The sequence below is a fragment of the Mesoplodon densirostris genome, chromosome 1 (genome assembly GCF_025265405.1).
Source record: "Mesoplodon densirostris isolate mMesDen1 chromosome 1, mMesDen1 primary haplotype, whole genome shotgun sequence".
NCBI classification, from domain to species: Eukaryota; Metazoa; Chordata; class Mammalia; order Artiodactyla; family Ziphiidae; genus Mesoplodon; species Mesoplodon densirostris.
The window spans coordinates 172022413-172034486 of NC_082661.1; the positions used below are offsets into that span (position 1 = coordinate 172022413).

At 42.9% G+C, this 12074-nt stretch overlaps 1 protein-coding gene across 2 annotated transcripts in view; it reads left to right on the forward strand.

The window, feature by feature from the left end:
- The window catches only part of POLR3A (RNA polymerase III subunit A), a 52943-nt gene that overhangs the window by 8525 nt on the left and 32344 nt on the right, over positions 1-12074 (forward strand). For both annotated transcript variants that reach the window (XM_060111569.1, XM_060111558.1), the window contains exons 6-14: positions 3847-4086; positions 4181-4343; positions 4520-4656; positions 5995-6098; positions 6918-7059; positions 9761-9901; positions 10739-10808; positions 11208-11335; positions 11574-11712. In XM_060111569.1, coding sequence (XP_059967552.1) covers positions 3847-4086; positions 4181-4343; positions 4520-4656; positions 5995-6098; positions 6918-7059; positions 9761-9901; positions 10739-10808; positions 11208-11335; positions 11574-11712 — 1264 coding nt within the window. The remainder of the gene's footprint in view (positions 1-3846; positions 4087-4180; positions 4344-4519; positions 4657-5994; positions 6099-6917; positions 7060-9760; positions 9902-10738; positions 10809-11207; positions 11336-11573; positions 11713-12074) is intronic.

Consider the following 12074-nt stretch of genomic DNA (forward strand, 5'->3'; position numbering starts at 1 on the left):
GTAGTGACTGCTTTTGCCTTCCAACACTGTTCGAAGTTCTTTCTGTGGATTGCCTTGTATTTAATCCTCACAGCAGCCATGCAGCAGAGTCGCCCAAGATAACAGTAAGCGGTGGGGGGAGAGTCCTAGCCAAGGCCATCGGAGCATAGCCTGTGCTGTAGGAAGGACGAACAGCTGAGTCTGCTTTCCAGAGAGCATCCCACTCTGGGGACTGTGGAGCCACTGAGGTTTTGAGCAGGGAAGGGACATGAATAAATAACGAAATTTTAGAAGAGCCTGATTGCTCATTAGAAGACACCATTACAAAAATGAAAAAGCAGGTCACAGAGTGGGAGCAAATAGTCACACTTCATTTGTCTGATAAAGGACTCTCATGTCCAGAATATAGGACACAGTTCTTATAAATCAGTAAGGGGGGGGAACCCAAATTTTTTTTTTTTAATTTTATTTATTTATTTTTGGCTGTGCCACACGGCATACAGGATCTTAGTTCCCTGACCGGGGATTGAACCCGTTCCTCCTGCAGTGGAAGGGCAGAGTCTTAACCACTGGACCGCCAGGGAAGTCCCAGAAAACCCCGATTTTTGAAAGCAGAAGCAAGACTTGAATTGGCACTTCACAAGAGGTTATATTCAAATGGCCAATCAATAGATGAAAAGTTCAATGTTATCAATCATCAAGGAAATACTAATTAAAACTACACACACACATACCCTCTCAGAAAAATTAAAATGTAAAACAACTAAAAACCGAGTGCTGGCAAGGATCTGAAGCAGCTGGCCCTCCTACATTGATGGTGGCCATGTGAAACGTTTCCACCACTCCAAACAACACTTTGACAATTCCTTATAAAATAAGACCCACACTCACCCTGTGATCCAGCAGCTTTACTCTTAGGTGTAATACCAAGAGAGATGGGTGCATATGTCCACAGAAATATTTGTACAAGTATGTTCATTACAGCTTTATTAATAAAAGCCGGAATTAGAAACAGCCCAGATGCCTGTCAACAGGAGAATGTAGAAATTGTCACAGATCTACACAATGGGATAGTATCCCGAAATGAAAGAAATGAACTGACACACACAGCCTGGCTGAATCTCAGGATCCTGCTGAGAGGAGGCAGCTTTATACAAGAGAGTACAAAGCGTATGATTCCATTTAGACCAAGTCCAAGAACAGGCAAGACTGATCTGGGGTGAGGGCTTAGTACTGACTGGGAAAGGGGGTATCGGTATTTTCTGGAGAGAGGGACATATTCTTTATTTGATTTGAATGGTGGTATATGTGTACCAGTGTATACATGTAAAAATTTATCAATCTCTTTAAGATTTGTGCAATTTTCTGTATTTAAATTATGCCTTGATTTGGGGGATGGGGATGCAAAAAGAAAACAGATCCTGATCCTGGGTAGGTAGTGATAGTGGAGCCAGGGGCAGAGTCATCGTATGCAGTCAGAATGGACAGGAATTGATGACCAGCCACTGTAGTGCTGGGAGTGAGAGGGTGGTCAGAGGCAAGCGGGTGCCCATGCACAAGCATCTGGAAACATGGTAGTTCTCCTGGAAATGGGGGAGGGCATCAGCAGTGCATTCCAGTGGAGATGTCTTCAAGGCAGTTAGAACTAGGCTCCTGCAGAGGAAGTGAAGGTGCATGCAGGCTGAGAAAGTGGATCTTGTCCTTCTACTGTCATGAGTGTAGAAGAATTCTACCTTCCAGGCTGATGGCGGTGTAGAAAGCAGTCAGAAGCCTGGCTGGCAGCCTTGTCAGTGAGCCTGAGGGGTGCCCCAGCTCTCTGGAGTGTGGCCTTACTTGCAGCCTCCCCTGCTGCTCCGAGATCAACCTGCCTGACATCCACTACCACTTTCCCCTGCCAGCTCTCTACCTGGAGCCCTGCGGCCACTGTCCTTACTTGCTGTGGACCACTTCTCTGCTCCACACACTCTGCAATAGAATTATCTTCTGGGGCCTGGGAGGCATCTTGTTTGGAAAAGTCTCCAAGTGACTAGGCCTAAATGGCTGGGCCCAGGAGGTGACCCCCTCCCACTTAGCAGTCACTTGTCTTGCACATCTACCTTGCCTCTCAGGGTGTCCCCCACTGCCACCATCTCCCTGTCCACCCCAGCCCACCTGACCCAGGCGACACCCTAGACGTGGTTTAGGGTGGTGGTTAAGAGCTTTGGCTTTGGGGTCAGACAGGCCTGGGATTAGAGCCCAGCCCTGCCACTTATTTATTCTGTGACCTTAGACATGCGACCCAACCTGGACTTGACAAAAACTCCGGACTCTATCCCCAGAAGACTAACATATATCCATTCCCAATTTTAATACAAATCCAGGGGGTGGTGGACCTGCAGATAAGAGTCTCTCCATAGATGGCATCGTCCCTGCAGACTGAGTGTTGGCTGCCCTGGCTGATGTCCTTCTGGCTGTGTCGCCTCACCACCACCCGAGGCAGCCACGCTGCATTGCTAGAGAACTCAAGCTGTTAGGGTATTCCGCCATGTACACAGCTGAGCCCTGCTCTCCTGTCCAACAGTCCCTGACTTCTGTTTCCTGGCACGTAACAATAAGTCAGCAGCCTCTTCCACGTGCCTCTTGGGATGCAGTTGTTCTATCACTCTTGAGTAACTGCTCTTGCTGAGAACTGGTTTCCAGGCTCCTGCCAGTCCTCCTGCCTTCCTTGCCCTCCTGGATGGCCTCCAGCTCCAAGATGTTCTCATCTAGGACTGACTGTGGTACTGCAGGTGACATCGGGCCTTCATGCCGTTCTAGAATTCTATTCATTTTAGACTTCCTCCCTGATTGCTTCTGGTGGCAGCGAGGTGCCCATCACTGGGAGACAGGGATGCTGAGGAGGACATTCTTCTCTGGACAGGGACCCAGACCAGAAAACCTCTGGAGGGATTCCTAGAAGAACCCAGCTGCACTGCCATCTCCTCCAGGGCGGGACCACAGAAACTTTTCATTGGCAGCGTTCTAAGAGCAGTAGCCGGCTGTTCAAATGTTTCTTTCTTAACCCTTCTCATTAAGTTATTGCATAGCAAATGCTGCTTATAACATATAGTCTCAGTCACAATCTTTGATCCCAAGAAAATTTAATAACCAGCAACAACACAATCTGACCATTCTTAGCTGTGATGTTTGAATATCTATGATAATTTACATAGTTCTTATGAGTAAGTTGTTAGAGCCTAGCACTTCTATTAAGTGAAGTTAATACAAAGACAATATAAGTTCACTACAGGAAGTTTAAATGTAAAAAAAGAAGCAAAAAGATGATAATTCCACTCATCTAAAGACAGCCCTGTTCACACCTTGGTAAACTCTTCCATTTCCTCTTTTCTGTATAGATGTATGTTTTCCCCCAAATTAGATCACATCATAAACATACTTATCTCATTTACCAGTATTTTGTGAACACCTTTCATGGCAGTAGCCACATTTCCGTAGCTTCTTTTTTGTTTGTTTTTAATAGCTTCATAGTTTTCCATGTATGGATGTACCATGATTTTATTGACTCAGTCACCTGTCAGGCTGTTTCCAGCTTTTCACCATTAAGAACAGCTTTAGTGAACATCCTTGTAGCTGAATCTTTGTGTTAATTTCTAAAATCATACCCTTTGGAATAATTACGAGGAGTGGAATTGTTGGCTTAAATTATTGGAATAAAAGGCATGAACATTTTTAGGGCCCTTGCAACGTAGCATGTTATCAGAAGTCTCTGTCATCACTTGTGTGTATTATCATTTAAGTGGCAGATAGGTTAGAGGACATGCAGAAGTAAACCTTTGCCTAAGCTGTGGAAAACCAACATGTATCTCCTTCCTTCCCTCCTTTCCACAGGAAAACTTGAATCCCTTAATAGTTCTGAATTTATTTAAACGAATCCCAGCTGAAGATGTCCCTCTACTTCTGATGAATCCAGAAGCTGGAAAGCCCTCCGATTTGATTCTCACACGACTTTTAGTGCCCCCTCTGTGTATTAGACCCTCTGTCGTGAGTGATTTGAAGTCTGGCACCAATGAAGATGATCTGACGATGAAATTGACAGAAATCATTTTCCTAAATGATGTCATTAAAAAGGTCAGTGCTTCCCATTAGCATGAAAACAGAAGTGTCTGATGGAGAAAGTCAAATGGACCAGGCTTATTTCTGTTTATCCTCTGCTTATTCTTAGCATCGGATATCAGGAGCTAAGACCCAGATGATCATGGAAGACTGGGATTTCCTGCAGCTGCAGTGCGCCCTCTACATTAACAGTGAGCTCTCAGGCATTCCCCTCAACATGGCGCCCAAGAAATGGACCAGAGGGTTCGTCCAGCGCCTGAAGGGAAAACAGGGTACGTGTCCAAAAATGTGTGCAGGAGACGGTCTACTGCCTTTGTTTCATTTTGGGGAACGTATGTCCAGCTTATCTAGTTGGAGGTCACGGGCTGTCCTTGGGCTTTCTGGTCACATTGCCCCCAACAGCACACGTTGTACCTTGGAGGCCTGTGATATATTTTTATTTATTTAGGTCGATTTAGAGGCAATCTCTCAGGAAAAAGAGTGGATTTTTCTGGCAGAACAGTCATCTCACCTGACCCCAACCTCCGAATTGATGAGGTAGCTGTGCCAGTTCATGTGGCCAAAATTCTAACTTTTCCTGAGAAGGTAAAGTACATTGAGTTGCTCAATATTTTGTCTGAATCCAGTCTTTTGTGTCACGTTCTGAGATTCCAAACAACAGACAGTGGAAAATCCCCAGTAACCCACCCGACCCACAGTTTGGCATGTGTGTTTATCTTTCCAGTTTGCTTCATGCATATGTCACCATGTGTAATATCTACAACATGTACAGCCGCAGTTGTGTCTGCCTTTATGTATATATACTCAGATATACATTGAACAGACAAGTCTGCAAACTTTTTTTTTCCAAATAATACCATCTTTGACATCTGTCTTAGTTCATACCTCACGTGTTAAAGTAACTTATGATAAACACAACACCAGTTAATTTTCTTGGGATAGTTATTATTTTTAAAACATTAGAATCAGTGAATCAAAGACTTCGAATATTTTAAGGCTATTCATGCATAACCAGAAAGGCTGTACTGCTTTACACTCAATTCATATTCATCATGAGTGTAAACTGGTATTTACAGTATTTTTTTTTTTTTTTTCTTTTTGTGGTATGCAGGCCTCTCACTGTTGTGGCCTCTCCCGTTGCGGAGCACAGGCTCCGGACGCGCAGGCTCAGTGGCCATGGCTCATGGGCCCAGCCGCTCCGCGGCATGTGGGATCCTCCCGGACCGGGGCATGAACCCGCGTCCCCTGCATCGGCAGGCGGACTCTCAACCACTGCGCCACTAGGGAAGCCCTACAGTATTTTTTTTTTTAACCGAGGTGTAGTTAATCGAAACGCCTGATAACAGGAGGATATTGATTGGCCTTGGCTTTGCCCTTGAGAGTCATAATTAGCCCAAACCACAGAGGCTTCTGGTTAAGCTTGTGTAGAAAGTGTCCTCGGTTGAGTTAATAATGATCCAGAGTTTCCTTCTCTGAAGTGGTGTCCCATGAGACTGTTGTCCAAGAGGCTACAGGACGTGGCAGTACAGACCAGGGCCTATGGTGCTGGTGTCACAACTTTTAAACCTTAGAAGCCCGTGGAAAATCATCGCAGATGAAGTTGCCACCTGTTTTTAGGATTACAGAGTGCTGGAAGGTCCCTATAGATCATTCCAGTCCACTTGTTGAACCACTAGGGAAACCAAAGGCCAGTAAAGGCCTTGGCCCTGTCACCCAACAAGTGAGTGACCAAGTTCAGACTTGAACCTGGTGCCATCCCGTTGTTGTCCTTACACTCAAGACCCTGGCAGCAGGGTGCCTGCAGGTGCCTCTCTTTCTCCTAGGACAAGGTAAGGAAAGTAAAGCCTGAGATCCAGTTCAGTATAGTGTGCTAGCTTATAGAATTAACAGTGTCTCATTCTGCTTTATGTTGTGATCCTCCAGGTGAACAAGGCAAACATCAACTTTTTGAGGAAGCTGGTTCGAAATGGCCCTGAAGTTCACCCAGGAGCCAATTTCATTCAGCAGAGACACATGCAGATGAAAAGGTAATGCATTCCCGATCTGGTTGGATGTAACTGTCTTCTCATGACCAAGTTTACTGTCACCATACTTAGCAAAGAATGCACTCCAAAGTACAATTGTTGTGATATTGTAGCACGTGGAAAATATCTATTTAAATTGAAGTGAGCCTAGGTACATTGCTCGTTTGCTCTGCTTGGCTTGTTGAATGTACGTACAATGTACATTTATTCCATAGCATTTAATGTTATTGGATCTAGAAAGACAGAATGCATTGGGATATGAAAGCAGATCATTTTCTATGTCACCTGGGCGCTCTGGGGTTACCTCAGTGCGCTCCTGACCCAGGAGACATGCATTTTGCCAGTTCTGGCTTTTTACAGCGAGATGAGCTGATCACCAGTGCCTTTTTATCTCATGAGATTCAAACATATCACCAGGGCCGTGTGGGAGAAGCTGGTTTATTACTCTATTTCTGTGATTCCAAGACATGCTTTTATCGTATCTTGACATTTCTAAAATTAAGATAGATCTCACAAGCAGTTTGTTGTAGTTTAGGGAATTCCCCGCGGGTCCAGTGGTTAGGGCTTGGTGCTTTCACTACTGGGGGCCAGGGTTTGATCCCTGGTCAGGGAACTAAGATCCCACAAGCCATGCGGCTCAGCCAAAAAAATCAAATAAACTAAAATGTTGTTGTTGTTGTTGTAGTTTAATTAATGGCGTATGGAGGCACCTTAAATACAATGAAACGTGATCATTTTAGAGACTGAATCCTGATATGAAGAGGGAGAAACTTGCTGAGGAAACTTTGTTCTCACAGATTATGTCTATTATTGTATGTTAAGGTTTTTGAAATACGGAAACAGAGAAAAGATGGCTCAGGAGCTCAAGTATGGGGACATTGTGGAGAGACACCTCATAGATGGAGACGTGGTTCTGTTCAATCGGCAGCCTTCGCTGCACAAATTGAGCATTATGGCACATTTGGTGAGCATGAGACTGGTTTTTATTTCTGTTGGGTGGAACTTTGCTGTGTGTGCCACGCTAAATTCCAGACTTCTAAAATTTAAATTGCCAGTAATCTCAAATTTTCATAACTTTTGGTTTTCCTCTTCTCTCATTTTTTAGTTTGAGTGAAACTCTTAAATTTCAAACTTCCCTTCAATGTTTTTAATATTTGTAATGTACTATTCATACAACAGTAAAACAGGAACTAATTGAAAATTAGTGTGAAAGTGACTACCATGATTTCACTTGCAAACAACATATATACATATATGTGTGTGCACAAAGTTATGTAAAATAGATATGGCAGAAAATTGACTTGATTTAAAATAGCATATTAACTAAGGAACTAAAATGCTTACAGGATTTCTCTTTGCAGTACTCCAACTAAGACCTTGAACCATATTTTTTGGGATGGTTTACTTTTTGCAACAGCAGCAGTTCCTTTTTTGGAGATTTAAAATGGAAACAAGATGCAACTTTAATTTGTTAAATATTCATAAATTCTCCTGTCTGCAAAGCCATTAAATCCCTGAGCATTTGCAAACAGTGTTTAAACAGGCTCCTAAGGTAGTGTTTTTCTAGATTCCTTTTTTTTTTTTTTTTTTTTTTTGCGGTATGCGGGCCTCTCACTGTTGTGGCCTCCCCCGTTGCGGAGCACAGGCTCCGGACGCGCAGGCTCCGGACGCGCAGGCTCAGCGGCCATGGCTCACGGGCCCAGCCGCTCCGCGGCATATGGGATCCTCCCAGACCGGGGCACGAACCCGTATCCCCTGCATTGGCAGGCGGACTCTCAACCACTTGCGCCACCAGGGAGGCCCTAGATTCCTTTTTTTAGTAGTTTGTGAAAACATTACATCCATCTTTTTGCTCAGTGGTGGAAATACCAAAGATGCAGTTTATGATTATGGAATTATGATTATGGAGATCTAGGAGGCAAACAGAAGCCTTCCTTTTCTGGAAACTTTTGCTTGACTTTGGGGCATTTTAACATAGAAATATTTTTGTTTGAAAATTTTCAAATATATACAAAAATAGAAAGAGTACTATGATGAACTCACAGTCCCATCCTCTATAGTCAGTAATTTTCAGGATTTCGCCACACTAGTTTTCTCTCTCTTTTTTCTTTGTGAACCCAGATGCCATGTGTTTTTTCCATGTGTATTCAGTTTACTTCTGCAAGACACACGTAATTATAGTGCCAGCGTCACACCTCACAAAATGAAGTCATTCCTTGGTGTTGTCTAGTACCCTGTCCATAGTCAGATTTCCCCAAGTGTCTCAAAATCTTTTTGCAATTTTCAATTAGTTTGTTCAAATCAAGATGCAAAGTCTACACATTATGTTTAGTTGATACATGTCTGAAGCCTCTATTGATCTGGTAATGTCTCACCTCCTTCTTTTAATTTCAGTGTCATTGTTGAAAAAAACCAGGTCATTTGTCCTGAAGAGTGTCGCATGTTCTCTGTTTGTCTGCCTATGTGTGGTGTAAGGGTTCCTTCGTGCTTCATTTTATTCCTGTAAACTGGAAATTAGCTCTCAAAGGATGATCAGATTCAGGTTCAACTTTTTGGCCAAAATAACTCATAGGTGGTGCTGGCTACTTCCTCTTGCCATATTTCAGGAGGCACACATCTGGCTGGCCCACTTTAGTTATGCTGAAAAGGTTAGGGATTCAGACGCTTCAGCCTGGTGCCTCTCTTAAAATGTCCCTTATTAGCCTTTTCTCTAATGATCTCTTCCATTTATGATCATTATTTCATTGGGTCACAAAATGGTGATTTTCTTATTTAACATTCCTTTCACATTTAATACCTACCACTCTTGTAATTAATAATTTTCCCTTGTTAATTAGGGCTATTTACTTACCCCAAAAATAGAATTCATAAAAGAAAGGCAGAATAAGCGTATAATTCTTTTTCCTTTTTTGTCAGTTTAGGGCATAAAACTTCGGTGCTCAGTTTCTTCCAACTTGGTTGGTTTGGGGTTTTTGTTTGTTTGGGCTTTCCTTTTTTTCACTGTCATCATGAGTTTTTATTTAGTCAGTGTGTTTTGTTCAATTTCTGCCATTAACCTTTTAACAGCAAAGTGTGACATCATTGGCCAGTGGGAACCCCTTTCTCATGGCTTCTGTGTTGATGTTTGCCTCATAGTATTAAAGCAAATTCATCGTGTTTTGATCTAATAAAGCTACTTGAATGAGACCACAAGTGACATGTTACTTGCCAGAACATACTAGAAATTTACTTCCTTAAAGTAAAGTGTCCAGTTCTCCAGGAAGCCATTTTTTTATGTTGAAACTAAGAAGCTTTTATTTTTAATTTTTTTATTTTATTTGAATTTTATTTTATTTATTTTTTTATACAGCAGGTTCTTATTAGTTATCCATTTTATACATATTAGTGTATACATGTCAATCCCAATCTCCCAATTCATCACACCACCACCACCCACCCCCACCGCCTTCTCCCCTTGGTGTCCATACAGTGTCCATAAGTCAGAAAGAGAAAAACAAATATCGTATATTAACACATATATGTGGAACCTACAAAAATGGTACAGATGAACCGGTTTGCAGGGCAGAAATAGAGACACAGCTGTAGAGAACAAACGTATGGGCACCAAGAAGGTTTTAGATAAATTACTTAAGTCCTTCTCCTGGTTTGTTTTTTGTATTCCACAGGCCAGGGTCAAACCCCACCGCACCTTCAGATTTAATGAGTGTGTCTGTACACCCTACAACGCGGATTTTGATGGTGATGAAATGAACCTTCATCTTCCTCAAACAGAAGAAGCTAAAGCAGAAGCCCTTGTTCTCATGGGGGTATGTAGGGTGGTGCAGCCCAGCTTCTGAGGAAAAGCGCCTTAAAAGGAGGGAAAGGGGAGCCTGTCCTGTTTGCAAACACCCTGCAGTATATAAGGGAGTTAGTTTCTCTGATAGGTGGGGAGTTGAGTGGAGTGGGTGTCTTCTGACCTGTAATGTGGGTTCCTAGGAGAGTAGATATACATGAGCACCAGTTGTGAAAGGGTAAGACAAGGGTATAGCAGAAACTTGACTGTTGGCTATCATGTTCAGTTACACCTCAGTTAAAAGATTTGAGCAAATGCACTTTGATGCACAGAACCTTCTTTAAATTGGTTAATAATGCACTGAACAAGTAGCACCCATTTTTGCCACTGTGGGCACTCATTACATTTTAATTAAAATCCTGTTGTTCAAACTTAATGTCTGACGCAAGAGAAATTCGACGATTCTGCCATCATTGTAGAGTGTGGAATTGACTGACTTCAGACATAACACAGCGCTACTCATAGTTCATTCACGGAAGTAAATTTTCTTTGGAGGAGAGCATTTGTTAATTACAATAACATCTTATACCCAAAATGTTCTTTATAGAAACTTAAAACTACTTCATGCAGTATTTGAGTGCAAGAACCTCTGAGGTCAGTCTCGCTGGTAATTTTTCTCTCCCCTTGACAGATTAAGGGATGGAAGTTAGTGACAAAGCTGCAGTTAAGGACCCTAGCTTGCAGTGCTCAGCCTCATCTTCCTGCTACTCTTCATTTATTCATAACAATTCAGAGTCTTTGTGGTGCAGGTATTTGGGACTGTATCATGCATCCAAGGATGGCTAACTTACTGTGTTCCTTTTTCCTTCAGACTAAAGCAAATCTTGTAACCCCAAGGAATGGAGAACCACTAATTGCTGCTATTCAGGATTTTCTGACAGGTGGGTTTGTGGAATTCACTTGAAAGGAGACTTTGGAACACGAGGATTCTCATTCACCGTGTTCATGTGTCCACTTGAAAAGCTGTTTAATTGCCTGTGTTTAATTCTGTTGTTTGTTTACTAAGTGTGATTGTGAACCTACTTGAGATATTTTGCATTGGTTGGTTATTCAGTGAACTCCTGCCATACACAAGACATTTTTATCTTCTAAGTGCTGGGGTCATGGCGGCGAGTAAAACAAAGTCGCTTTCCCTGTGGAGGTTGGATTCTAGTTGGAGGAGAAAGCCAAGAAGCAGCTGGGTTTTACTTTTACCTCACTCTTTTAGTAAGAGTCCACGTTTATTTTAAAATTGAAACCTTATGATTTTTCTCACAATTTCATTGCTTTTCTTTCCTCAGGTGCCTATCTCCTCACTCTTAAGGACACTTTCTTTGACCGAGCCAAGGCTTGCCAGATCATTGCTTCAATATTGGTGGGCAAGGATGAGAAAATTAAAGTTCGCCTCCCACCCCCTACAATATTAAAGGTTTGTGCAGGAGCTGTGTGTGTATGCACACAGGTGTGTGTGTGTGTTTGTGTGTGTGTGCGTGTGTGTGCGTGTGTGTGTGTGTGTGTGTGACTGTGTGGACACACCAGTGGCCTTAGTGTACACACGCTGCTGCCCGGTTGGTGTGTGGCCACGGTACCATCTTGCCTCATTTGCATGAAGGGTGGTTGAGACCAGGCTCAGCCCTCCGATGCTCTGACCTTCTTTCCTCCTTCAGCCTGTCACCCTGTGGACGGGAAAGCAGATCTTCAGCGTCATCCTCAGACCCAGCGATGACAATCCAGTGAGGGCCAACCTCCGAACCAAGGGCAAGCAGTACTGTGGCAAAGGAGAAGACCTCTGTGTCAATGATTCCTGTGAGTTAAAGCAATGGGGTGGGGCTGGGGGTCAGGAAAGCAAGTGGCCAACAGTTACCTTCGCTTAGCCAGCAAATCCCAAGTTTCTCTATAGCCTTAGGCAGGAAGTTTGTTCTTCAGGGAAATGCAGGCGGTGTTTCTCTAAAAGGTAGAGATCATGTAGACACATGACCAACCCAATGATTAGAATGTTCTTGTATTTTGTCTCGGTTGAGACTCTTTTCTACCAATTAATGCAAATTCTTTTTTCTTCCTTTTTTTTTTTTTTTGCCGTACAAAGGTCTCGTTATTTAAGGCATTTAATTTACTATTTTATATCCAAAAACATGTTCATTGTCTAAAAGTGTGACTAAAAAGTATAA